Below are 27,999 nucleotides of genomic sequence, written 5' to 3'. Positions count from 1 at the left end.
GGCGCCGCGGGCGAGGCCCGCCCGTTGCATGCTGGGCGTCGTTGTTCTCACAGCCGCCTCCCCGGCAGAAGGGGCGCGGTGCTGAGGCCCGCGGAAGTGCCCTCTGCCTCCTCGCGTCGCTTCACGCCTGAGTCGCCCCCCCCCCCAGGGCCGCTCCCCGGGCGGCGCCAACGAGCGAGGTGCTGCTGCCGAAGCTCCGCCGTAAGTCTCCGCAACGCCTTCGCGGCTGGTTTGACCCGGCGCGCCCGCCGTAGGCGCCCGCCTGTCAGCTGCCGGCGCCTTTGTGCAGCGGGGCGGAAGCGAGCGGGGTGCGGAGTCGGGCTTCGCCGTCAGGTGCGCGGGGTCCCGCGGTAACGGCACTAACGGCTCTAACGGCCGCTGCCCTCACCGCAGGCTGCCAGCGGGGACCCTCCGGCGCGGCGGCGGGGTGGGGCCCTGCCTGGGCCGGCTGCGGGCCGTGGGGCCGGGGCTCGGCCCTGCCGCCCTCGGGCGGGGCTGGCCGGGCGCTGCTGCCGCCGTGGTGCCTGCCCCGGCCTGCAGGGCGCGGGGGGGCGGCTGGGGCGAGGGGCCGCGGTGCGGTGACAGCACGCCTTCCCCGGGCTGCTTTGAAGCCTAAAATGACTCTTTTTTTTAATTATTATTATCGTTTGTTGGCACTTAAGTGTTGCAGGCAATATGGAGGAAGAGCTACCGGTGTGTATAGTGGGGTAAATGTGTCAGCCTTGCAGCGTTTTACAGCTTTTCTTGCCCTTAGATGGGCTATGCAAACACTTGCACATATTTTTAATTTTAAATACGTAAATAGCCGTATTACTAATGTGTAATCTGATGTTAGTATTATCAAGCTCGGTGCAAAAGCCCTTATAGATCCCTTGGCTGTGGTAGAACCACTTCTGCACTTTCTTTACTCGCTTGGATTTGCTTAACACTAAAATTAAGTGTTTGTTCGCCCAGCCTGTTCACACAGGTTTTCATGTCCATGTCCCAAATCTTTAAGTTCTGAAGTGTTTTTTTCTGCTTTTGTTTATTGTTGGATTTCCTGTCTGTTTTTAATTGGATTAGTTATGTAACAAAGCTTTTGTATAATTGTTGTCTTTAAAAGATCCAACAATTTCTTAGCAGCATGCAAAAGGTCTATGGATAAAACATAAAAAGATTGGTATTGCATGTTTGACAGGTTTTTTTTTGGCTGTCACGCTGATACCTACTTTGCCTTGCAGTTTATGGTGGTCTTACTAAATCTTTTGTTAAATCTGTATTTTAAGTTCTGCAACTGGATGTAGCAGGATATATCACTTCCATACTGCTAAGTTGTCATATGTCAATAGTTAGGGGATGAAATAGAAAGTAAAAATATTCCAGGGGCACTGTCCATGCTGTTTTCTGTGCGTATGTGCTGTAGTTGGCTCTGTAGCTGTGCAGAATCCTATGGCAAGATCAGATAACCCCGTCTTCAGTGCCTAATGTATGATTCAAAGCAGCTCCTCCAAACAGCTTCAGTACTACCTTAGCAGTGGGTGCTGTCACCATATCATCGTCCTGTTTTAAATCAATTTTAGTAGTGAGAATGTACGGAGTGAAGGAAACATGGAAATAGTAATGTGGCTTTTTTTAAATTAGGATTGTAAGACTTCACTGTTCTATCTTTAGTATAGTTACTTTAATGATAACAGTTTTCCTATAAATAAGCAATCTCAAGCAAACAAAAAAAACCTGTGGTATGATTTCTGTGTTGATCAGTGTTTCAGCCATGTCTGACAAAAGTGAACTGAAGGCGGAGTTGGAGCGCAAGAAGCAACGATTAGCTCAGATCAGAGAGGAAAAGAAAAGAAAAGAGGAAGAGAGAAAGAAGAAAGAAGTAAGAAATAACATTACCTTTGAACCTTGCCTGTTTGCCCATGTAACTTGCCCCAAATACATGTAGCCTGTCCAAAAAGATGGCATGTATCGCTCCACGTTATTTAAGGAACATCTGTTTAATGGTCCACACAAATGTAATGCTTTCATTTTGTGAGAGCAAACACCTACTTTTTCTTTTATTTTAGAACTATCCATGTGGTAAGGTAAATTAAAAAAAAATCCCACATGTAGTTTTAGAAATACAAACTGTATGCTTGTGTGCATCAAGAATAATGAATTATGCAATTACTGTGAGAATTAACTGAAGTATTGCACAAAAGCTCGACTTACTGACTTGTGATGATATAACTTAAAGAATTCCTCTCTGAAATGCAGTTTCAAGAATGTCTGTATGAGTTGTCTGACTGTCAATATTGTTACTGAACAGTGTGCTCGATTCTGCTCTGATTCATCTTTAACCTGAGTTTTAAAGTCAGAGCAACACTCAGGACATGCATGCTACTTGTGTGTTAGACTTGATTTGTTAACAGTCTCCTGGATTTATCTCTTCTAATATAAGTGACAATCAGTGGTGTGTTGCTACATTTCTCCTGAAAGCAGGTCATAAACAAAACTTTTGTTGGAATGCTTTGGTGTGTTGTGGCCCTTTTCATGACGTCCTCTCTTTTGGTTATGATCTTATACAAGTTCTAAATTAGCTTATGGCTGAAGTCTGGGCAGCTGCCAGCAAAATGATTCAGACAAAAGGGAGAGGGAAATATCTCATTATGTTCTGGTGATGTTGCAATTACGTATTGCCTGTACTTGAGATTCCACATATGATTCCCAGTTTATCAGTTGGGATCTTCCTCTAAGGTTTGGAAATAGCTTTTTTAAAAGATGTCCAGTAGATCAGAAGTATGATGTGTATCATACACATTCTCTCACATGAGAAGTAGTTAGTCTTTAATCGTGGTGTAGGGTTAGTGTAACTTGGTCTGGATTTTGCTGCATCTGTTAAAGGCTGGTATTTGTATAATTAATTTGTATTTACAGAAATACTCACTTGACAGTGACTGAGTTTTGAACACCTTAAACTATGATTTAAAATTCTGTAATCGAGTAAGCAGTTAAATGAAATGTGGAAAAACATGGAGTGTTCGGAATCTTTCACAGTAAAGCTTCCAGTATTTCTAAATTATATAAGGATAAGGGTGTGATGTTAATGCTTCCTTGTGTGTGAAATCTAGCAGATAACAAAACAACTTTTAAAGAAAATTATTTAAAGATAGTACTAAAGCTGCAAAACTTGTGATTCCCTTTGTTTTTACTTTAGTAATTCCGAAGATCCTTTCTGTAGATAGAGTCAAGTAACTAACCCATGGGACGATAGGTTTCAGTAGCACAAAAGGTGCAGTGAGATCTCAGAAATGAAATGAAACCGTTCCTAATACCTATTAAATGCCGGAATTTAGATATTGAATTATTTTTAGACTGATCAGAAGAAAGATGTTCTTCCTGTACAAGAAGAATCTGATCTTGAAAAGAAGAGAAGAGAAGCTGAAGCATTACTTCAGAGCATGGGGCTGACACCTGAATCTCCTGTTGGTAGGAATATATTAATATTAGTTTATAAGAAGTGTTTTGTTGTTGTTAGTATTGTGGTATTTATATAACTAGCATGAAATTTCTGTGGCCACTATTTTGGGGGTATACATATCTTGTTTCTGGTACTACTTTGTCTCTGTTATAAATGTCAGTGATGTGCTTATGTGCTTCAGTACACATTGCTAGTAATATTTGTAAAATATACGCTTTCTACTTAGATTATTTGGAGTTTTTTAGTTATATAAATATCACAAATTTGTTGTTTTCTCTTTCAGTTCTCCTTGCACATTATTTTTGTGTTTTTTTTTCCCTTTTTCATGATGCTAAATCTTAATCCTAATATTTTCATGTGGGGTTGGCTTGTTTTCTTTCTGTGCCTTTTACTTCCTCATTTTCCTTATCTCAAATACCTGACTGACTTTGATGGAGTAATAGCAAGGCTAAGTATAAAATTTAACTGTCAAGGATGATGATTCGTATTTGTGCTGCTCTTCAATGGATTAGTATATTGATTGTTGCTTTTTGCCTTTACTTAGCCATTTCTCTCTGGTAAATGAAAGTGAAGAGGGTGGTACTTCAACTCCAATTTTCAACTCTCTCTCTGAAATCAAAGAGGGGTTAAAACTTAATTTTCAGTTTGGCTCAGTGATGGTGAGGGTCTGTTTCAACTGGGTTTGCAAATAAAAAGTAATAATAATTGGGTATAGTCTGTGTGTGATTACAACTTCATAATTGCTTTTGGACTGTCCTCAAACATTTGAAAATGAATGTGAAATAAACAACATTAACATGGCTCCAATTCCAACAGCCACAGCAGTAATTTTAATAGCTTGAGCTGTTCTGACGGTTCATTTGTAGGTAGACTGCATTTGGGCTGTGCTAGTACTAGCATATAAATAATCAATTCTTAGCTACTAGGGATTTTCTTCAGCAGGCAAATATTTGAACACCTTCTTGCACGTGGCTTTGCTAAGGCAGCTAACATGAGACTCTTAAAGAAATAGGTATTTTTGGTTTGTGTTTTGTTTGTGTTTTGTTTTTAATCTGTAAGAAAGAATCTAAAAACCACAGGATGGCCAGTCCTTGAAAAGTTTCTTGAGGTGCTGGCATCTGAGCCCAGGGTACAACCCTGCATGTGTTGTATTTAATCCTGTTGACCCCCTATTTAATCACAGCCTTGTAAGTACACAGTTACTCAGATAATTCATTTTGTTCCCTTTCAAGATAGGCAGTTCTAATATGAGTGCTAGGTCAAGCTAAAATGTTCTACTTGCTGCCTCACAGCAGCGTGCCTGAGGCACAAGCTGTCTGCTGACTGGGTACTGGGAAAGCATGACAGTACAGTGCTGATGCACCTGAACTGAAGCTAACACAGCTGACCAGCGTGATGTGCAGATAGCTTCAGCTCATGCTGTCAGTGTGGGTGGATCACTTGAGATTAGATTCCTTCCTAGGAAGTTGTATTAAAAATTTGTAAGGCAATTATTGTCCTGGTAACTGCCAAGGAGAGGTGGCTTCCTTACAGGAGAAGGGACCTTAGTGTAAGTATGCTTTTGATATCTATCATACTCTATATACACACACACACACACACATATATATATATATATATGTATTTATACATATATATATATATATTAGTGAATGAAAATAACTTTCTAGAAGGCATCCTTTGTTGGGGTAGGTGGACTTTTACTTGGCCTTTTCTTAACACTTACTCATTGGAGAGATAAGACCATACCAATGGAAAGACTTTCCTAAAAACAGCTTGCTCCACAAGAGGGCACTGTAGCATCAAACTAAGCTACTGAATTTTTTGGCCGTACAGCTAGAGCAGTATATGTAGTTTTTGGTTTTTTGTAAATGGTGACAAGATAAGTTTGTCATTTCACCAGTTTGTTTGCGAATGGGTGACATTAAAATGCTGTCATTTTCAGTAATGCACAGATATGTAACAATATGAAGGCCTATAGATGTTTCTTTTAGTGTAAACTATTCAGTAGGTGGTGATACTAGGTTGGAGAACATTTCAAAACTTGTCTGTGTGCATACACACCCATACATGTGTATAAAATATAGGTGTGTGTATGTATTTGTGAAGTATAACTATATGATTTTAAACCTATATGAAAGTCTCTCTTGTAGAGAGATTTATTAAATTTATTAAAAACGGTCAGAATATTGACTGTTGTTTTGCATGTTCAGGGTAGAATTTTTGTCAACCAGAACGACGTCTCTGTTTTGGGATAAGATGGAAACATTCTTCAGAATTTGCAGTATACTTGTGATTTCAGGAAATTCTACTGAAATGTTGCAGATCTAAATTCTGAATTCTCCCTTGGCTGACCTCTGGCAGGATATATGCCAACTTGTATAACTAATTGGTCTTCAGTTGGTTAAAATTTCTTCTTTGGTGTTGCTAAGGAGTGAATCCATGCTATGAATGCTTTACATGTTACTGAAAAGTGAAGCATAAAAGAACCTTCAACGCACATCCTGATTCTTAAACATAAATTTAAGCTTTGTTAAATAATGAGTTTCACTATTTCTAAAACAAACAAAAAATTAACTATTTCTAGAAAGAAAAGTTAAAAGAAGTTTTGAAATAGCTTTGTGTTCTTTAGATTGTATATCATTCGTTGTTATGTATCAGTTCCAAAAAAACATTGTGATTTTAATTGTAATCTTCATCTAAATGCTGGAAATGAACTGACTTTAAGAAAAAGTTTAAATGTATCAGTACTAGGCTGCTTGTCAGGTAAAACAAAAAACAAACAAACAGAAAAACACAAAAATCTCCCAAAATCTAACGCTAACAAACTTGAGCGTAATATGCAGAATTTGTGTTGATTTAGTTAGAACTAAAGCAAAAATACTAGTATGCTCTATGACAAAGCTACTTTTTTTTGTCTGCATTTCTGTGATTATATGCTTTGAAACAAAACTACCAGTTAAATACCTTCAGTGTGTAATTTTTGTGAAAACTCATATCAAAGCTATGTTAATAAGTATCTTCCTTTTATGTTTTATCAACATGATTTAGTGGAAATTGTCCTGCAAAAATAGGTGCTACCATTTTTTTTGAATTCCGTTTTAAAAAAATCTGTTTTCAAGTCATTTTTTCTTAATGTTCTTCCCTCCATGTCGTCTTGTATGCTCCAGATGCATAAATGCCAAACAATTGCATGAAAGACCAGCATGAAATGTTAACATTGTCTTTTCCCCTCTTTTTCTACTGTTCATTTTCATCCACGTATTTTTTGTTTGCCATCACTTTTTTTTAATGATTCATGTTAAATTAATTTTAAAACATCCTAAGCTGTGCAACCTCTGCGAGTAGTAACAGCGGATACCTGTCTGTTTCACTATTTAGTCCCTCCTCCTACCTCTCCGTCTTCCAAATCTGTGAGTACGCCAAGTGAGGCTGGAAGCCAGGACTCTGGTGATGGCGCTGTTGGATCTAGGTATGTCACCTTGTTATATTCCTTTGCATTCTGAATCATGAAACTGTAGAAGAAATCAAAGTTAATTACTTGAATATCAGTTTACACCAATATTGAATCTGTGAACAAGGACTACTTACAGAAGTGCTTTACTTTAAGATTTGAAATGCAACTACAATTAACTAATTTTAGATTACCACCATAAACTCTGAGTTGTTTAAGCTTGCAAGTTTAAAGTTTCATCTTTGAAGAGTCTGAAAGTCTTGTGGTAATGTTCTTGTAAGCATGAATGTCTCTGGACAATAGAACTAGAAAAATCAAACTTCCCAGCTCTTTAAAGGAGAGTGTGTATGGATATTGGCTATTTTCTTTTTCCCTCCATGTTGCTGGATCTAACAGAAGATACTGTCTACAAACCTTGCCTTGTTTCTTTTTTTTTTTTTTTTTACTTAAAACTATATTCCCAAGTTATTTTACCTTGCAGCTGTCCTCAGAACTTAACCGTACGATTCACAAGCTACAAGCATGTTAGAACAGCCACATTTTTTTTCAGCTTTGCTACTTGCTACATCCCTTTGAGCAATATTTTGTTCATAACAGTTTGGGAAATGCTACTGTAAAGAGAGTCAATTAAATACTTTAGTTAAACTAGGAGCTAAGAATGGAGCTTTATGGGTGATAAGATTGGAAACTACTTCCAAAGGGTATTTCTAATGTTTCCCATGCCCACTCTGTGAATAAGAGCAGCATTTGCCTATTAACACTGATAACATTTTCCCTCCCCTGCAAAATCACTACTCATGTACTGTAACTTCTGAATATACATTGTGGATGAAGTTTTGTTGAAGCACAGCATCCTCAGTTCCTTTTGTTCATCCTTTATGAATGAATCTTTGTTTTGGAGAAAGGCTGAATACTTATACCACTTTGAAACATCTTTTTGGAAGACTGTAGTACACTGTACACTTGTGGGTTATGTGTACACAGTCTTAGCCTGAAAATAGTTGAGTTTTTAATGACCTGAAGAAAGGTGATAAGGTCCTTATTTCAAAGTAGCAACCATTAAGTTGAAACAGGGAATACTAGAGGCAGCAGATATGAATCCATGCTTTTTTTTTTTAAAGGCTCAGGTGCAGTCTTTTGCATAGCTTATTCACTATGCAGTTCAAGTCCACTTGTCATGTAACTAAAGAACCAATAGCATTGTTCCTTAACTGAGTAGCAAGTAAATTTAAAATTATTTGAAATCTGTGATTACTGGTTATTTAATTGTCATTGTATATTTAAATTCAGTGCAGAGAAGGAAAAAAAAAACACAACAAGAGTTACTTGATGATGTGGGGGGAAAAAAGGCTTTTATTTTCATTCGTATATAATTTAAAGTTAGTATGAAACAGTATTTTCACCACATCTGTAATTGAACTCCATGTTGTGTGCTCAATTTATTGCTGCCTCGTAGGTGTAATGTGCTCTCTGGTTTTATGTTCCAGTTATATAGTAACATAGCGTTGTTGTATGCATGCATTTTTTTTATGAAGACTTGAGAAAACTTACATCCTAAGCCTCTATAGCTTCATCCATTCACAAACTTTAAATTTGGGTCTTCAAAATTTCCGAGACATGGAAGCATAGAAAGGCTGTGGTCTTCAAGGCATGGAGATATGAAATGCATAGCTAAATTTAAGGCTATATATGTCATTGTAAGAGATCTGAGTCTGCTTATTTAGTCTCTGATCACCAGGTAACATTCTTCCCCTCCTCCAGTAAACAATGTCTATATCCTAGTATATTAGTACAAACTTGTATGGCATTCCTATTGTATGCATGCACTTCCACCTAAAAGTTGGACTGTGTGATGTGCCCTAGCATTATAGCTGGCATTTCGTAGGTGGCTTTCATATCTATATGTGGTATGCTAGCAAGACAAGTTTTTCCACTGTTCTTGATAATCTTAAATCAAGAGTATTGTTTTCAATATATGTATTTCTGTTCATATCAGTGTGTTATTTCAGTTCTTTTTTGGTATGTGGCCATTCTACAGTTCTCTGTTCATGCCACAACCATACTTTATGATGATTATCTCTTTTATGAGTTCAGTCATTTATTGTCTCTGATACTGAACGTTGCCAGTAATTTCACTTATTTAGTAATTAGTAAAGCAGTGTTCAGACTGTGTTCCTGCTGTTACTTCCATCTGTCTTTATTTATTTAAGTAAAGAGTTTTGGTTCTGCATTTGTTACCGTTTGTTCCTTCTCACCTCAGTGTTTTTTCTCTTTCTAAGTTAAGAGTAAAAATTCAAGACGGGAAATTAGCATAGTTAGTTTACTTTTAAGTTTTGTGTTTTTTTATATAGAATTAGTTTGTAAGTGCAGACAGTACTTAGATATACGTGTATTAGGAATTTACCTGGATTTAAAGAAATTCAAACATGTGGAAGAATAGAAGCTTAAGTTCACTGAAGCTTATATATAAATTCATTTAACTTAAGGCATAACAAACTTCTGGAAAACAAAAGGAACAGAATTTTATATGATTGTGATACATATGTTATAGGTGAGTTTTATCTTAGAATGTCACTTTTTTTTAAAGAATCTCTATGAGAAGAATTTAACAGTAAGTACTGTAGTGCATGTTGATTTTTTAACTAGTTTAAAAGGCAGAGTATTGCTATTTTAATATTTTAAAAAGAAAAAAAAAGAACTTTGAAAGCAGGAGGGCAACCTCAGTAAGGACTAGGTCTTAAGTAAGCACAGAAGTTGGAGCCTTTTAAATTTATATTGCCTAAGTTCCTCTTAAGTGGGACAGAAAAAGTTGGCAAAGTGTTTGTGGTGATGGAGCATTTAAATCTATAGATAAGTCCTCCTTTGCTGAAGCAACATGAAGGTTTAGGAGGTGGTGGTTTGGTTTTGCTTTGTTTTCTTTTTCATGTGCATGGCAAGATTGAATTTCTGTATGAACAATATCCAGCATGAAATCTCAGGCACCAAAATAAACTTCAGGCTTAAATCTACTTAGCCAAGAAAAATAGCAGAGACATAAAGAATAGGCACACTCAAAATAATGAATGGTAAAATAGGGTATTTTTTGGTGCACAGAAGATATGTCAAGGTTTTAGAGATTCAGGTATTAAGCTATGGCTATGGATGCATTATCAGCTACGCAGGATGATTTACTAAATAATAACAGTGGGACAGTAGATTTTATTTTTTAAGTAAAATTCATTATTCTTATAATGTATAGTTTCTACAAGAACAAAGTAATGAATGGCACACTCATAGCTGTGAGTTTTCATCACATTGCCTGTAAGTTTTGGTGATCATCTTTGTTTTGGAATTCTGTACTTGCTGTATAAGAACATTGCTGTGTTTAGGATGAAAATTGAAAAAATGAAGAATTTATTATTTAAATATGATAAGTCAATAAACGATTTTCCATTTGCTACAAAACATGATTTAAAAAAAAATATATCTGAAAACTTCAGATGCATGTTCATCTGTTAATCTCTCTTGTATGCTTGTTTTAAAACTTTGCCTAAGCCTGATAGCAGGCGGTAGACTAAATGGAAATCTGTGGAGAAGGTATGAGGGTTTAAGATGATAGGAGAGGGAAGATCTAGTTCCCACTTCATATTTCTTCTGATATGAAAGTGACTTGATCAATTCTGTTCATTATTCCACATGACTTTGAAATGTGTTATTAATATAAAGTCCTCTAGTTCTACGAGATTTAAGTATCTTAAATGGAGTTGGCTCTAAATCAGATGACACTTAGAAGCCCAAGGCAGTGCTTAACCCGTAATTACTGCAATGTCACATATTGGAAACTCTAGCAGTTCTCTTTCCCAGTGGAAATGCATTTTTGCCCCTCTACCAAAAGGTTTATGTGTTGACTCATTTCCTTTACCAATATGACAATTTCCTCCACATATTTACTGCTCTGGGCAATATTGCATTACATTAACAAATCTGTCTTCATATGACATGAACAAATCTGAACAGATTTAAAAAGGAAAGTTTTTAGTGGTTCTTGTCACTATTTAAAATATTTTAATTAGCCTCTCATAAAGGCTGCATTTGTTTGCAGGTCTTTAACTTTCAATCTTCAAAAGATTTTAATTCTTTTCTAATAGCTCTGAATTCTGTGTTTGCTTTTTTAACTTTTGTATTTACTGCATATAGTATTGCACTGAATATTTGCTGAATTTCCCTTAACTGATATTACGTTGCCTCGTTTCTTGTGAACAATGAAATAACTTTTAAGCTTACTGTAACTCTAGCATTTCATAGTGTGTATTTGCTTCACTAATCTCTGGCCTTTTTTGCTAATGCTGCATGATTGTTCAACCTGTGGTATCAGGACGCTGCATTGGGATACTGATCCATCAGTTCTTCAGCTCCACTCTGATTCCGATCTGGGGTATTGCATAGATTTCTTATATTCCCTCTTTCATATACTTCTGGATAATAAGTATAAGAACTAATTTTTTCTTTAAGACATGAAGTTACTGTTAAGAGACTGTTCTGTGAGTTAAAGAAGTTCAGTGTCCCAAGATACAGTGCAGTTGGCTTGTAATGGGAAGTTTTGATCTTATTTAGTATAAATAATGTGCTTATTTCTAATAAGAGTTTACTTTATTAAGGTTTTCTTTGAGTCTTTCTTTGGCAAGACAAACTTTAAAGTAATTTCTTTAAAATAAAAAGCTTAGAGACAGACATTTTAAAAACAGACAGAATGAGTCCCATCTTTTCTCATAATATACATGAATGACAAATGTTTATATTGAGCTGTAGCTCATTATAATCACTTAATAAAACCCGTATCGTTCTATATGAGTTATGATTCTGTCCACCGAAAACTTCAAAAGGAGATTGCTTTTTTTTTTTATCTTAGGAGAGGGGTCATTAATAAGAAATTACACTTCGTATAACTAAATTGTTGTTGGATCTTCACATAATTACTACAGTACATATGATGATTGATTACCTTTTGCCGGATGTTACAGAGACTGAATTAATATTGCGTGGTTTTTGGAAATATATTTTTGCATTATAATTTGATACTGGCTGTATCTGTGTTTATAGCATCTTTCATAAGCTCAAGTCAGAACGCTCAGAGGTTTCCAGTATTATATACTGGAGTAATGTAGTATGGATAAATCACTTGTCAATGTGTGAGTTTCAGACCAGACTTGCAGTTCTGAGTTCTAAATAGCATCCTAGAGGTAGATAAAAAAGAGCAGCACAGTTAAGTGGACTAGGAAATGCTTTTACATTCAGGGTAACTAAGCTGTTTAAGTTTTGAAGTCCTAAAGCAAATACAAATAGTCACATGAGCAGATCAGTTCAATGAAAATATGGGTATTTCATATATGTAGCAGTACCCTAGGCAACTGCAAAAACAAAGCTTTAAAATGACATCATATAATCAGATATCAGTATATATTTGCATGTCTTTATTTTTGTCTTACATGTAGAAATAGCTATTGATTTTAAATAATAGTGAAAATAATAATCATAATTTTGTGACTTCTTCAGGATTAAATTTCCATCTGGCTTAAGTTTGACAAAGCTGTGACATGATGACATGAGTATTATTCTAGTCAAAATATGAAGTAATTTATAAAGCTAACTATTTTTTCTAATGTTTCTATTCATTTCATATAGACGTGGACCTGTTAAACTTGGAATGGCCAAAATTACACAAGTTGACTTTCCTCCTCGAGAAATTGTTACATATACAAAGGAGACACAAACACCGGTTATGACTCAGCCAAAGGAAGGTGAATGGTTAACTTATTACAACCTAAGTTATTTTTCTTTTTATTTTATTGTAGTAATGATGACTGACTGTATTAGAGCTAACACTTGTGATCTTGAAACTTAATGTGATAGAATGAAGGTTGATTTGTGAGATAATTGATATAAGTTCTATTAAACACATACATGTCTTGCTTAGAGGGTTGTTGTCATTCTGCATCTTGTTTAACGGTAACGTTGCTCTGTTAATAATACATGGCAGTTTCATACTCCTAGTAAACACGACACTTAGACAACAAGTTGCTTAAGTAGCTGACAACTGGTAAATTAAAGTGGGATATATTTTGCATTTATGACACTTAAGAACCCACACACAACTTACTCGAAGGCTTTGTATGCTAATTTTCTTTTCTCCCCTATTCTCACCTTTTCCATTCTCTAATCCCTCAGGTTTTTTTCCTTCCCTCTGTCAGGTTCACCGTGGTATCTGAAGACTTAGTTCATAGTTTGTGTGCTCAAAGAGTTTTACTTCTGCTGCTCGCTGTCAGCAGAAATTGCCTGGCATTGTATGATCTTAGTTTCACCCTAAGTGGATAGGCTGTAGTTGACGTTTACTATGGGGGAGTTGGAAAGATGGCTCACCTGTACTTCTGTGTTTATCGGATAGTAGAGATACTGTCTCATGATCCATTCCACCTTAAAAACAATACTGTTTTCTGTACACTCTTTAGTTTTATATACATGTGCTTCACAGAAGTCACTTGAAGATGCTTGCTCATCATTTCATTGTAAAGGATCTTTTTAAGGTCTGTCTTAAGACTGTCTATATACATTGATAATTAAGCCCTATGTTCACAATTTAAGTTGACATCTCAGCTAGGTTAGATCCACTGTCCACACCTTTCTATAAAATGAACTGGAGAGAACCTATGTTAATGATTGTATCTTGGTTTTGTGTTATATTTTGACCTGAACCGAGAAATGTTCAAGCTAAAACTAATTGTCTGTTGGGACAGATAGGAAGTTGGGGAAAACTAGCTTTAAACTGAAAGAGTTGCTAATTGCCATGGAAATATTTGTGGCAACACAAGTAAAGTGACTGTTACACAGGGGGGACTTCATGCCTTCAACTTAAAGTTGGCCTTTGAAGATGTCCATTTTGGGTTCAGTGTAACAAAGTTAAATTCAAGTTATGAATACCTTTCACCCCAATGGTTCTGGTTTAAAAAGGTGGAGGTCAGACCTCTCAGAAGTTGACAGAAAGGACAGCATTCAGTTGTTCAAAAATCTAAAACAGGAAAATGCTTCTTCTAGTTTCAGAAGGGAGGTAGACTAAGTTTACATGATCATGCTTCCGTGTAGTGCAGACATGCTGCACTGTCCCAGGCAATATTAAATATGAAGTAGCTCTCCCCTTTGTCTTCTCGATAGGCTTCTCAGCTGCAGCTGGTTTGAGCCAATGATCGTTCCTCTCCACTTGGCATGAAAGCATGACCAGTGTGCATGTGGCCCTTGATGCTGGAGCTAGAATGTTACCTCAGTGCTAGTGGCAACGTTGCTTCTCTATGCAAAGAATTGAAGTACTAACAGGCTGACTTATCGTGACCTCAGTGTTTGTCTTGGGAAGATTGATTCTTTTTATAGCATTGTAAGAGAATAAAATCAGTATACCTCCTAAAAATCAGTTTCCGTCTGTGATTAGAGATTTAGTTGCCTTTAGAGTAGGAAGTAGTGTGTCACAGGAAGTCATTCACTGTATTCTGTACAGTACAGAATAATAAATTTCCCCAAATTGAAGTTGTTAAACATGCTTCATAGTTCTTGTAGGAAGATATCCAAAGTAGACTTAGATGGTAAATCTGCAGTATTTGTTTCATGGTTTCCTCATACAATGGGTGCAACCCGTAGCTGCTTTTTCATCTGGGTTCAGTGTATACAAGTCACTAAGGACGTAGAGGAGAAATACAGTAAGAAATGGTGTCAGGGTGGAGACCTTAGTGCTCTTGAGCTTCTTGCTTTGATGAAAACCTAAATGTCTCATTTCAGTCTTTCATTTTTTTCACATTTTGGACTTCTTTCTCCAGATTTTTCAATATTCTCAATCTTCTAATCCTACTGTTTCTGTAGCAGCTGTATTTGTTATGTAAAGGAACTGAAATGTAATCATGGAATGGTTCATTGTTCCTAGGAAAATAGCAGAGATGCTCATTTTTTCTCATCTTCCTGGCACGTTTCTGTTTTTGCCATTCTGTGACACAGTAACAATGACCTTTTTTTTTTTTTGGTTTAGGGACCAAGGAGATTAATTTTGTTAAGTGTTGTGCCATACTTAGTGCTATCCTCCCGTATTTTGTAACTAATAAGCCTAAACATCTATGTCTCTGTGCCATTACTACCACTTCAATAATCTTTGTCACCATCATAACATGAACATCCTGGTTTTAGGCAGCTCCATTCCCCAGCATCTTCATTCTGTCATACCCATTTCTGCTATCTAAATCAATTTCCCACTTCTCATGGTGCTGTGTACAGCGCTGCTGCCCACTTCCCTCATTGTCCAATTTTGTCGGACATTGTTTTTAGTTAGTGTGGTCAACTGGTTATTAGGATTATCATTTGGCCTCTATTTGGCATGTTGTATCAGGCAGCAGACTTCTAGATCTACTCTTAGAAAATATACTGGAAATTGTGTTCCCTTCATACACTCATTTCTTTCTAGCAGGCAGTGGTAGAAGCAGTTTCAGCAGCAGAGATGCAATTCATGTGTGAACTCTGGATTACTTCTTCATGTTCTGCAGGCTCTGTGTTGGCCCCCATGTACAGTACTGTAATCATCAGTGCTACATTTTGTCTTATCTATAGTTCTAGCTACGCTGCTCTCTACTGTACTGTTTGATATCTTCCTTTGTGATTCACTGACATAATGTTGAAATTTGCATAGAAAGAATATAGTCACCAGTACAGCCAATAACAGCCAGATGTAATATTACAGGTCGTGAATGTGATTAATCCAAAGACAGATAGGCATATAGGTGAATACAGCTCTGCCCAACTGTCGCAGTTAAGGCTTTTCGTGGGCTAACAAACTATTTGTTATTTAGTGCCTCTGTAAAATACAGCACATATGCAATCACAACTAACTGCAGGCAGTGTTGCTGCATTAGCTCCCCTCTTTGAGGAGTTATTGTCTGGTAAAGTCTCCAAGACATAGAATGAGAATATTAAGCACTTTGTCCTTTTAATTTTGTCCTTTTGTCCTGACTTAAGCAGACTAATAGCAATTTAGGGTATAAAATTGGCCTCTTGGATGCTTGTTAATGGTGAATGTAGCACTTTTACATTTTAATATTGTAACAAGAAATAATGGAGCCTTATATATTCATGTTTTACCCTGTACATGCCTTAAATGTACAGCGAAATATAGATGGGGAAAAGTTGATATGAAGACACGTTCTACTTAACAAAAGCCACCCATTTCACAGATGATTTAACTTTGATTAACCTACTCTGCAGCAACAGATTACTCAGACAACTGGAACTTTCACTCTAGTGTTATTGCTGGGTGCAGCCTAGTATATAGTACTGCTTTTCTTTCCATCTTGCCAGAATACATCACAATTCTGATGTTAATTCAAAGTCAAAATTCTGTGGTTCATTAAACCTGTTTTTAACATTCATTGACAAGAAATTTGTCATTGTGAAGATGGCTGTTTATAAACCAAGATCCCCTGCTCCCCTGTCAGAAAAAAACATGGAGTTAATTGTTTAGCATCTTATGATGAATATTCATCAATATGTTGATGTGACAGAGTCCCATTTCTGGTCTTTAGAGCCCTATGACTTTTCTAGGTCTCAGCAACCGTGTTTTTTTTTTTTAATTGAAGAGTTGTATGTGGTATACTGACAATTGAAGTAGCATAAAGCATCAGTAGGTAGTTATTAATGAATAACAAGGATGAAGTTAGCCAGTGCCTTTAAAATTTCCACACTTACATAGCTGACATTAAATATAGTACGCCAATGAAACAAGTGCATCTTTGACATACAGTTGTGCAGCTTTTTCAGGAATTCTGTACAGTCTTCCAGTGTTTGCTGGGTAATAATTACTGTTTTTACCAATTCCCTGCAAATACCTGTACCTGAACTATAATTTTATAAATTCAAGATATATGAGAAGAAGTAATTAAAACAAAAACTTCTCATTTATTGTCCAACAGCTTCATGCTGCCTTTTGTAAATGTCTGTGAGAAAACATCCTGGTATTGGATGACGAGATCAAGAACTTGCTGCTGCCCCCCCCCCACCCCCCAATCCCTTAATAAGAAAGTTTGCATGTGACTTCTTTCTTTAAAGAGAAGGTTTTAGATTTATGTAGTTACAGATAAATCGCAGTGAGATGACATGTTCAATTTCAAGTCTGATACTTTGAAAATATTAAAATAAGTGCTGTATCCTGCATTTAAATGCAGTAATATCAGCTGGCTGTATGCAGTGAAAGTACTATGAAGGAATTTAGATCTCTGTATAATATATGCCATTTATGTTTCAAACATTAAAAGGCATGAGCAATCAACTATATGATCTTTTGAATAAAATATGTAGATTAGAAGGTCACTTAGCACTAAGGGGTTGACCTTCTGCATTTGACAAGAATTTGACTCCTGTCACTGAAAATGGTACTTAGAATCAGTGTAGTGTGGCTGGCAGGGGGGTTGGGTTGAAATTTCTAATTTGGGACTTTCAAAGCTAGAATAATGTATCCCGCGTGACCCCAAACCAAATATCTGAATTTAAGGTGTCATTTAAATCTGCATTATTGATTGGCAGGGAGAGTGAGAGGGGGATTTTTGTCCAAGTGACTATATTGTGAACATGTGGTCCTGTATTTGTTGTTCTCAAAATCATGTCTGTTAACTCATATTACATTTTTTTAATTAATTAGCGTTCACACCTATAGTGATTTGACATTAAGAATTCCGTGCTTTAGAATTGCTAGAAGTTATACAGTTTTCAGATTACTAGTCCACTGTACATGTGAATCCATCTAAAAAGGAGCAGTGTCTTTCTGTTTCTCTGCGTGATTATTTTGCCCAAAAAAGCTTTCATTTTTTTTAAGTAGCACAAAAGCTGTAATTGGCATGCTTTGTAAGGAAGTGTCAATGTGCAAGAGAGTGGAGATCACTAAGAATTCTTTTACGCGTTCTTTCCCCTTTGCACCACCGCCTCCTCAGCAGGGTCACTGAGATCACTAGCTTTTCTTGAAATGGCCATTTTCACTGGCAGGTGCATTATACCCTGTATTTTCAGATTGTTTTTCCATTCTGAATGTTTGGCAGGTTGATTGCTCTGGCTGCATTGACGGAGAAAGGGCTGACAAATGCGGTTGGGCTGGCTGAAAAGACAGTGATTACTGTTTTCCTTTGTGGCTGATTGAGGCCCTTGAAAGGAAAGATTTTAACCTTCACCATTTGGTTCAAAAGTATGAGCATATATTGAAATCACTCATGCCATTTATCCTAGTTCTGTAAACTTGTCAGAACGTAAAAATCGCTCAATTTCAAGTAATGTAGGATTGGCATACGTCATTATCATTTTGATTAAGTTGGAGTTTGTATTATTGTGTGCATTATACAGTGTCATTTAAAGCTTTCTTTCCTGCAGGTACAGTTATATTTTTATTGCCTATACTATGGAGTTAGAAAGATTTTCAGACCTCTTTAAACCTATCACTATGTGTGTGGTTTGGCAGCTGGTATGGCCTACAAGCTGTATTTTGTTTGCAGGGTAAAGGCTTGTCTGTAGACCTCCTGGAGTGCTGGTAATTGCACAGGCTTGCCATTGGGGAAAGACATGATTGGAGGCAGTCAGGCAGAAAAATGTTGTGCCATCCCATTGCCACCTCATAGCTGAGAGACAATCCTAGCAGTACCATCTGGTTGTTGCTATCTAGTCAGCTGGCCTGGCTGCTGGGACCATGGCTTGGCAGCTGGTTCCCATCCCTTGACCACGCTTTTTTTTCCCCCTCTTTTTGTGTATGTGTGCATGTGGACTTTTTTTGTTGTCGTTAGGTAGCTGAACACGGGTCAGAGAGATGGCTGCAACAAACAAGCCTAGTCCCTGCTGAAAACTGTCTCATTACTTGTGATGAGGTGTGTAGTAGACTCCTGCTGCCATTCCCTTATTGACAGATGACATAGCTGTTTAACCAATAAAAATAGCTTTTCAGAAGCTTGTATGAGCAAGTGGATGAAGAAAAGCCAGGAAATGCTTATTCCACAACACCAAGTAATTTAAAGTTATTTTCTGGTTTACAATATTCAAAGAATAAAGTGTACAAATGCAGGAAGTGCTGTAAACCTTGTCAGTATTCCTGAACATTAACATTGCAATGAGTAACATAAAATTAGGGAAAACACATTTTGCTGTAAAGTTCTCATTGCCAAACATGATACAGATAATGAGACTTGCATTTAGAATGACAGAAAAAATGTAATCTCCCTGCTATTATCTTCAGCAAAATTTGCGTCTCAGAATAGCAACCTGAAAGCTAATGTAAGCCATCGTCGTGCCATGTGAAGACCCATTAGACTCTGATGGTTTCAGATCACAAGTAAGCAGCTGCTCTGTAGACTATTTCAGACATTTGATTTTTCTTTATTCTGCAGCATTAATGTGTCAGTATGTTACACAGAACATACATCTACCACGTGGTTTTGTGTGGAATTATAAATGCTTATAAGAGTTTTCCACTTTGCGTAAGAAATTGTAAAGAATCCCTCTTTTTCAGTTTATACAGATACATAATTTACTGCAACTAAAATCCAGGTGTAGACAGCGTTGCAATGATCTTTGGTTTAAGATAACATTATTCTGGGAACTACACTTTATAAATACAACCATTTTAAGCTAAATTATACCATTTTATATCTTTGAGATTCTTACAGAATGTTACTGTTCCTCTTTAAAAACAGTGACAGTCTCACCGTACTTTTTCTTCTTAGATGAGGAAGATGAAGATGATGTGGTTGCACCAAAGCCATTAGTTGAACCTGAGGAAGAAAAAACATTAAAAAAGGAGGATGAGGAGGAAGGTACAGTTTACGTCATAGTTCTTTGTGCTACAAAGAAAAACGTTAATACATTTTAACTTTTCTTTCCATTAAGTTGAAAATAATTTTAGTTACATTTTAACAGTTAGTTATTGTATGGATGTTAGGAAACAATTGTTCCAGAATCATGATGAATACTGCCACCCCCTCCATTCTACCCCCCCCCCCCCCCCCCCCCCCCCAAAAAAAAAAAAAAAGAATTTGTGGAAGTATGCATTACAGAACCTTTGTGTGTAATCCTTTTCCAGCTGCCCCTCATGAGCTTACGGAGGAAGAAAAACAACAAATTTTGCATTCTGAAGAATTTTTAAGTTTCTTTGACCACTCTACGAGGATTGTTGAAAGAGCCCTTTCTGAGCAAATCAATATTTTCTTTGACTACAGTGGAAGAGACTTAGAAGACAAAGAAGGGTAACATGAACATTGAATGCTTTAGTGTGAATGTGCAATATTTGTAACTCTAAAAATGGTCAGAGGTTAATACCTTCTAATTGCCTTTATAGAGAGATTCAAGCAGGAGCAAAGCTATCCTTAAACAGGCAGTTTTTTGATGAACGTTGGTCAAAGCATCGTGTTGTCAGTTGTTTGGACTGGTCGTCTCAGGTAAAAAGTGCTTATAATAAGCAGTCATCTTTGTAAGTTCTTCTAGCTCTGTCCACTTGATCCTTCTCTAAGTATAAGTATAATTAATATAGGCTGAATTTCTAAGTGTGTTCCTTAGAACAGCTCTTACATCCTCCATAGTTTGCAAATGTCAATGTTTTGTAAAAAGTAGCAAAATCTTTGTATTATAAAGAAAAAATCTTCAGCATAATTGTTTCTGTTTTATGAGCTATGTAGAGGCGTTAGCTTCAGAAAACAAAGCTCACTTAAAAGTATTGGGTTTTACATTTAAAAGCAAGATATGATTTTAAAAAACCAAGAACTTAATTAGTATGTTACTACTGTTTTATAAGCTAAATCTGTAATAAATGCTGTTTTAACTGACACTGTTTCTCACAGGGATGATGTAAATGATTTTCAGTCTTGTTGTTTTTCTTTTAACCATGTTTTGGCATCACAAAACAAAGATTCTAGGATTGTCTGGACCATTAGTTAATCATCTTGCTTATTTTGAATCTTTCTCACGTATTTTTCAGTACCCAGAATTACTTGTAGCCTCTTACAACAACAATGAGGATGCACCTCATGAGCCTGATGGAGTGGCCCTTGTGTGGAATATGAAGTACAAGAAAACTACCCCAGAGTATGTCTTTCACTGCCAGGTATGATTCTGTCTCAGGAGGCTAAAGATTTTATGTTGATGAGCCTGGACAAGTACCTTCCTTGTGCTTGTCAATGTAATGATTTCATTGGGCTGGCATTCACTTTAACCACATGTATTTGCAAACAGATGTTGATAGCTAGAGACCTTAGTTTAGAAACATTCTTCTGTTCCAGAATTTCTGACATCGTTCAGAGTTCAGTCTTGCTTGAGAACTCATTTTCTTATTTTAATTTATTTGAAAAACCAAAAACCTTCTTGTGTAATGGTTGAACCACAAAGAAGGTTTGTATGTAAGGAGACTGAGCAGAGTTGTGTACTGCTAGGGCATAGTTTACTGAATAAAATGAAGATGGCCTGAGGAGATGGAGTAAGGATGAAAACGAGAAACATATGCTGCAAGTGAAAAAGGCAGATGGAGGTTTCTTAGTAGTTTTATGAAAGATTTAAAAAAAAAATAAAAATATGCAAGTCTCTTTCATTGTGCTAAGCCTGGAATAGCCACATAATTTTCAAAATGTCAGAATTCTGAAAAATTACATAGTTGAATCAAAATGTAATCCCGTGTTGTCAGATTACTGTCAAAGCCCAGATTGCAAAAGTAGCTGTATTGTGTTGAGACAGATTTGTACATTCTCAAAGAAAATGACCACAGAATGTGGTAAATATTATTAAAGTCTTGTGCATTACTGGACCTTCCCTTTCTAACAAACCATGCTAGGAGGAAATACAAATGCATACATTCGGGAAAAACAGAGGAGGAAAACTTCATTTTCAGAATGCAAGTTAAAACTAAAAGCTTATTGGCGTTCACAAAGGGTTTTGAATCCGGATATGATGGGACACTGAAACAGTGTATCAAATCTAGGCATAGAACTTATTCTGATATTTGGTCAAATTCTCTTTTGGTTTTAGATGTAATGTCAGTGAATGATAGTTATTTGTGTATTTTGGTTGTTTTTTCCTTTCAGTCAGCAGTGATGTCAGCTACATTTGCAAAATTTCATCCCAATTTGGTGGTTGGTGGCACATACTCAGGCCAAATAGTGCTATGGGATAATCGCAGCAATAAGAGAACCCCAGTGCAGAGAACTCCGCTTTCAGCTGCTGCTCACACGGTAGGGGGTGAAATATCTACAAGGACTGTTCCCTGTTGAGATGTATTTAACCTCTAGGAAACTGTCCAGTGCACTTGATTTATAATGCTTAAATGTTTATGTCCATGTTTTTCCAGTGCTATCACTGTAGAACAGGGCTATTCATAAAAATTGAAGTGTCAGGAAAATCTGCTATTTGTTTTATAGGGAAGTATTCTCTGTACCATACTGTGATCAACTGTTTCTCTTTCACTAAATGAAACTGTATATTTTACAGTATATTAACTGTAACAGAATTGGTTGGGACTTGGAAATTCCTTTTTCTGGTGGTATTTTACATTCTTAGCACCCAGTGTACTGCGTAAATGTTGTTGGGACCCAGAATGCTCATAACCTGATCAGTATCTCAACCGATGGGAAGATATGCTCTTGGAGTTTAGACATGCTTTCCCAGCCACAGGTAAGATAAGTTTTGATATGTATAGTATCTATTCCAGATAGTTATTTTGTAAAAAACATAATGTCTCTAATAAAGTATTAATAAACATTTTCACAATACATAATTATTCTAAAGGTAGCTTGGTAGGCATTTGATAAAAGACCTCTTCTGCCCCATGGGATGTTGTTAAAATTGTATTTGCCACTAACACAAGAAAAAATTTGCTCATTTCTGCCCAATTCTATATAAGCAAAACACAAAAAATACTTACTATTGAGAAATCTAAATAACCTTGTAAGTGATAATACTCCGTTTCTTATTTTTAAAAGTATTTTACTGATACTTTCACTGCAGGATAGCATGGAGCTGGTTCACAAACAGTCCAAGGCTGTGGCTGTTACTTGCATGTCCTTCCCCATTGGAGATGTCAACAACTTTGTTGTTGGAAGTGAAGAAGGCTCAGTCTACACTGCATGCCGCCATGGCAGGTGAATAAAAGTTTTTAATTATTCAAAGGAATTAAAAACAGTGAAAGGATGAGTCCCTGTATGTTTTACACTGCTAATATATTCATAGTGCATGCTTAGTCGTCAGTCTTGATGGGGTTCAAAGTAGCTGTGTATGAATTCCAGTGCATGCTATTTTCCAAGTAGGAGCTTCATTAAAAACAGAAGGAGTTTGAATATTGAATTGGTACTATGCTCTCTTCATTGGCTAGGAGTTGTTTGCAGTGATGGGGGCAGCACAGGTCACTGAGGTTTTATTCATTTGAATTGTAGCAGAACATTCCAAACTTTATATCGGTTCTGCAGATAATTGTACAGTAACATCACGCACAAATCTTAAATTGGCTAGCTTTTCTCCTGCTGTTCAATCTATTTTGAAATTGTCTGACTGTATCTTATCAATTGCTTTCTTAAATATAATTGAGTGTCCAGGTTTCATCTCAAATACACATCACCCTTGCTGCACAGCTTTTTGGTTCCAGAATAACCGAAATTGTATCACTTCTCTGTAACATTCTTCCCATCTCTCCTCCCTCCCTCCTTTTTCATTGCTCCTGATAGGAGACTATTAGGAATATATTGTTACTGTTTTATGTCTGAACCCTAATGTGTGTCCACAAGGTACCTGCATCTTCTGTTTTAAGTCAGTGGGAGTTTTCTGCTCCTTCCTGAGGCTTGGATTTTGTTCTTTTGTATGATTCAAAATTTTAGCTATTGCTTGGAGAACAGTATAGTTAAATGAGTGGATTGGTACCTGCTGAATGAGTCTCTGCTCCCTGTGGTAATTTTTAGCACTTAAGGATAGCAGAAAAGAGATGTTGGAATTAAGGTCTATATTCAAGCCTGGTCTTCTGTGAGCCTGTTGAGATGAAGCCTTTGCAATGGGGTAATGTCCATACAAAGTGGCAAAATCTTCTTGGTGCTAAATTTAAACTATATTTCAGTGCTATCTCTGTCTGCAGATGGATGGTTTCCAGAGAAATTAACCTTTTTTTATATATTCTAAAACAGCAAAGCTGGAATCAGTGAGATGTTTGAAGGACACCAGGGACCAATCACAGGTATTCATTGCCATGCAGCAGTTGGACCTGTAGACTTCTCGCATCTCTTTGTCACTTCTTCTTTTGACTGGACGGTAAAGCTTTGGACAACTAAGGTAACTGAAATAGATAGTTTGGTGGTTCTCGTCATAATCCTTGACACAAGGTGGTGCTATAATGTAAGCTACTTAAGAAACTTCAGTGAACTGAAGGCAAATTGTGTGAAGCCCTCGAGGTCCATAGCAGCAGTCTAGTTGATTCCTGGTGCTTGTTTTTCAGTTTCCTACAAAGAGAAGACAGCTGATAAACAAAACTAGTTAATGACATGAAGATGTCGTTGCTTTCAGATTGTGTATCATTTGTGTACTTTTGATCCATTCTGTTTAACCTTTTGCCCTTTATTATCAATGATTACGATATAATCATGCAAATCATGTAAATTGAGTTTCTTCATGTTATGTGTACTGCAAACGTTTTGTTACAAATTTGTGGAGGACTAGAGGACAGCACCAAAACTCATGTCAATTAAACTGTATGTAGAGGCACAGAATTGGCATTCCTATTGCCAGAATTACTTTTTTTGCTGTTACGTTGTGGTATTTTTCTTTTTAAAGTAAGTTTAAAATGTGAATCACTTTTTAGTTATTTCTCATAATTTTGTTGAGAAGTTCTGTATTTTGCCTTACTTGTTAGCTTTTGAATTTGAAATGCTGACTTTGGGTATTGCGTTACATCTGCTTTTTTCAGAATAACAAACCTCTCTACTCATTTGAAGACAACTCAGACTATGTTTATGATGTTATGTGGTCTCCAACTCACCCTGCCTTGTTTGCCTGTGTGGATGGGATGGGCAGGCTTGACCTGTGGAATCTCAACAATGACACTGAGGTGAGGGAGAGTGAGGTTAACAGTCAAATATAGCAGGAAGTTGTATGCCTTGGAAAAAAGTGTCCAGAGTTCACCATAGCATTTTTGTTGTTGTTCTTAAATATTCTGTAATTCCAGTAGTTGCTGCTTAATAAATATTATTCTTTGATTACACGGTAGTAACTTAAATGACTGCTCATAATGAATAGCAACAGTAATTAAATTGTTTTAATAGTAACATGAACATAAAACATCTGTTGGCTTAATACCAGTCCGTGTTGTGAAAGTGAATTTTTAGACCTCCCCCAATACAGCCTTGGCAGCCTGCAGTTTAACAGTATGAACAAGCCTGCCATCTATACATCACCATTGTTCTTATTGCCATATTGTTATTGCCACAGTAATACTGCAGTGAAATTGCAATTTGTTTCTAAACTTAGAGGATTGAACATTTGGGATTGCTGATGTAAGGTGTATACTTACCTGTAGTATAAACCTTTTCTGAGACTTAAACTTGTTGGAGGTAGTTGAGAGGAAAAATCTTGCAGATACTCAGCTCTCTGAAATTTTACTATCTTAAAACTGCACACAGAAGAAAGAGTAGTTCTGTAGAAGAAGCAGCACATGCCAGCCTATGTTTTTAAACTAGAGTTGCCCGTTTCTAGCCTCTGGGCTGGATTTGACCTGCCAGCCCTCTATCCATAAGTCTTTCCTGAGTTCCCAGGCCTCCTCCTTGCTGTCTGATTAACGCATGCCTATCAGAGGGCTAAAAGGCATGTGCCTCCTGTCTCATGGCAGGAGTGCAGATGTGTCTTTTGATCATGCCAAGAGACAGAAGATGTGTTGTTTTGGTTATAACACTAGTGATAGCTTATGGCCACTGAGAGTAAATTGAGACCTACAAACTCTGCCTAAATTGAAATATCGGGTACTTTGTTTGATAAATCACTGAGGGATAAGGTATGTTCTGTAATCTGTAACTTAAGAAATCCTCGTGCATTTTTAGCAATGTGTTTTAAATGGATACAGGTGCCAACTGCGAGCATTACTGTGGAGGGCAATCCTGCTCTGAACCGTGTGAGATGGACACACTCTGGGAGAGAGATTGCTGTAGGTGATTCAGAGGGACAAATAGTTATATACGATGTGGGAGAGGTATGTATACCATGTATTGTGCAAAGTATGTTACAGAACACTCAAGCTTTTTTGACTTGTATTTTGCAACTTCCTTTTAAGTTCCCCCCCTCCTCTGGTTTAGAGGAATAAAGCTTAATTTTTATTATCAAATTATTTTTTCCTTTAGATGTGTATTTCAAGTATTCTAGCATGATTTAAAATCACAGAGTCATTCAGGTTGGAAAAGACTTCTAAGATCTAGTTCAACCTTTAACCTGGTACTAATGTCCACCACTAAACCATGCTACTAAGTTCTAAATATACACATTTCTTGAAGACCTCCAGGGATGGTGACTCACTGCTTCCCTGGGCAGCCTATTCCAATGCCACATAACTCTTTCAGTAAATAAATTTCTCCTAATATCCAACCTAAACCTCCCTGGTGCAACTTGAGGCTATTTCCCCTTATCACTTGGTGCCTGGGAGAACAGCCTGACCCCCACCTCGCTATAGTCTCCTTAAAGGTAATAGTACAGTGTGATAAGGTCTCCCCTGAGCTTCCTTTTCAACAACCCCAGTTCCCTCAGCTGCTCCTCATAAGACTGGTTTTCTCAACCCTTCAACAGCTTCGTTGCCTTTCTTAGCATGCCATCTGTCAGCTACACAGTCAAAAAGTAAAAATGTTATTGTAAGGCTGGAAAAATAAGATGAAACCATTAACAGTGTTGTTTGCAGGAATCTTATGTTCTTTCTATCATTTTTTTGTGAATTCTGACCGTGGCTTGAGAAGTATTAAACAAAAAAAAATGAAATGAAGTCTTGACTTGGTTCTGCAGGGAAGATGTTGCTATTGGAAGTATGTGTATTGCAGTAGTACGTGACTGATTGGATGCAGACATTGCATTACTGTTCCTCTTTGGAGGAAGTCTCTCAGAAGTGTATCATGCAAGCTTGTAATAGTATCACTGCATAAATACAGGACTTGCAAATTCTGCTGCTTTTATTAGTTAGGGCTTCTGATGTTTAGACTACTTTAAAAGTCATGCTAAATAAAGGTAAGCTGTTCTATCAGAACCTCTTACAAATACTGCTGTTCATAATGAGCTCAGTTTGTATGTACTGGTAGGTTTAAATAACGTTATCTTTGTCAACAGCAAATTGCCATTCCTCGCAGCGATGAGTGGACTCGATTTGGTCGAACGCTGGCAGAAATAAATGCCAACAGAGCTGATGCGGAAGAGGAAGCTGCAACCCGCATACCAGCATAGACCGTTAAAGATGGGCAGCAGTGGTAGACTTGTGAATGATTTGATGCAAATCTTAAAAGTGTAAGCATGTGTCAGTTCAAGTAATAGTTTAAGGCAGGAATAGGTGGATTCAGCTATGGACTTTGAAAATGTGTTAATATCACTGAAATTCAGATCTTACGTTGTCACTTTTTATATACAAATTACAAGCACATTCTTGGATTTGTGTAACTTTTAATACAGTTAACTTTTGACTTTGCAAGGAACTTCTTTTGCTGAAACACTAACTTGGTGTAAATTTGCTGTTAGGCTAATGAAATTTCCACTTTGTAACGGTATATTTCTGAAAAGTAGAAATTCTGTTTCTAAACTAAACTTTCTATATGACACAGACTAACCTTCATGAGGTATTAAATTTCTGAAGGGTTCTTTAATTCAAACTGCTTATGAATATGCATGCATATATTCCAAGTAAGTTTTATTGTTTATAGATAACCCTCAGACTCTGGTAGCTAGTAATAGAAGTGAATAAAAATCCGTCTGTAGTTACAAACCTATTTGATAATTGGACCTGAATTAATGAAATACATATTTAATACTAAGTTCTTTTGTTCAAACTGGTGCATTAAAGGGTTAGACTGATTAATAAATAAATATTATATGAGCA

At 36.9% G+C, this 27,999-nt stretch overlaps 1 protein-coding gene across 11 annotated transcripts; it reads left to right on the top strand.

Annotated features, from left to right (window-relative positions):
* The first annotated feature begins 20 nt into the window (after positions 1-20).
* DYNC1I2 (dynein cytoplasmic 1 intermediate chain 2) lies at positions 21-27,999 on the top strand. Of its 11 annotated transcripts, none has more exons than XM_040562492.1 (17): positions 45-201; positions 1,741-1,858; positions 3,333-3,447; positions 6,821-6,911; positions 11,248-11,307; positions 12,555-12,670; positions 19,649-19,738; positions 20,005-20,167; positions 20,260-20,359; positions 20,896-21,021; positions 21,992-22,138; positions 22,464-22,577; positions 22,911-23,044; positions 24,074-24,218; positions 24,850-24,990; positions 25,999-26,124; positions 27,240-27,999. In XM_040562492.1, the coding sequence occupies exons 2-17, from the start codon at positions 1,751-1,753 to the stop codon at positions 27,351-27,353; spliced, it is 1,890 nt and encodes a 629-aa protein (XP_040418426.1). In that variant the 5' UTR covers positions 45-201; positions 1,741-1,750; the 3' UTR covers positions 27,354-27,999. The 11 variants fall into 11 exon arrangements, with proteins under 11 accessions (XP_040418429.1, XP_040418433.1, XP_040418431.1 ...); XM_040562490.1 differs by having other exon boundaries at positions 59-333; XM_040562493.1 differs by lacking the exon at positions 45-201 and adding an exon at positions 557-693.

This window comes from Cygnus olor, chromosome 6, assembly GCF_009769625.2.
Source record: "Cygnus olor isolate bCygOlo1 chromosome 6, bCygOlo1.pri.v2, whole genome shotgun sequence".
Lineage (NCBI taxonomy): Eukaryota > Metazoa > Chordata > Aves > Anseriformes > Anatidae > Cygnus > Cygnus olor.
This window is presented reverse-complemented; position numbering and strand designations above follow the sequence as displayed.

Bases quoted from the DNA above. Each gene is read 5' to 3' on its own strand.
- DYNC1I2 (XM_040562492.1), top strand. From the start codon at position 1,751: ATGTCTGACAAAAGTGAACTGAAGGCGGAGTTGGAGCGCAAGAAGCAA. The intron at 20,360-20,895 runs GTAAAAAGTGCT...CGTATTTTTCAG, and splicing joins GTTTGGACTGGTCGTCTCAG to TACCCAGAATTACTTGTAGC. The intron at 24,219-24,849 runs GTAACTGAAATA...TGCTTTTTTCAG, and splicing joins TAAAGCTTTGGACAACTAAG to AATAACAAACCTCTCTACTC.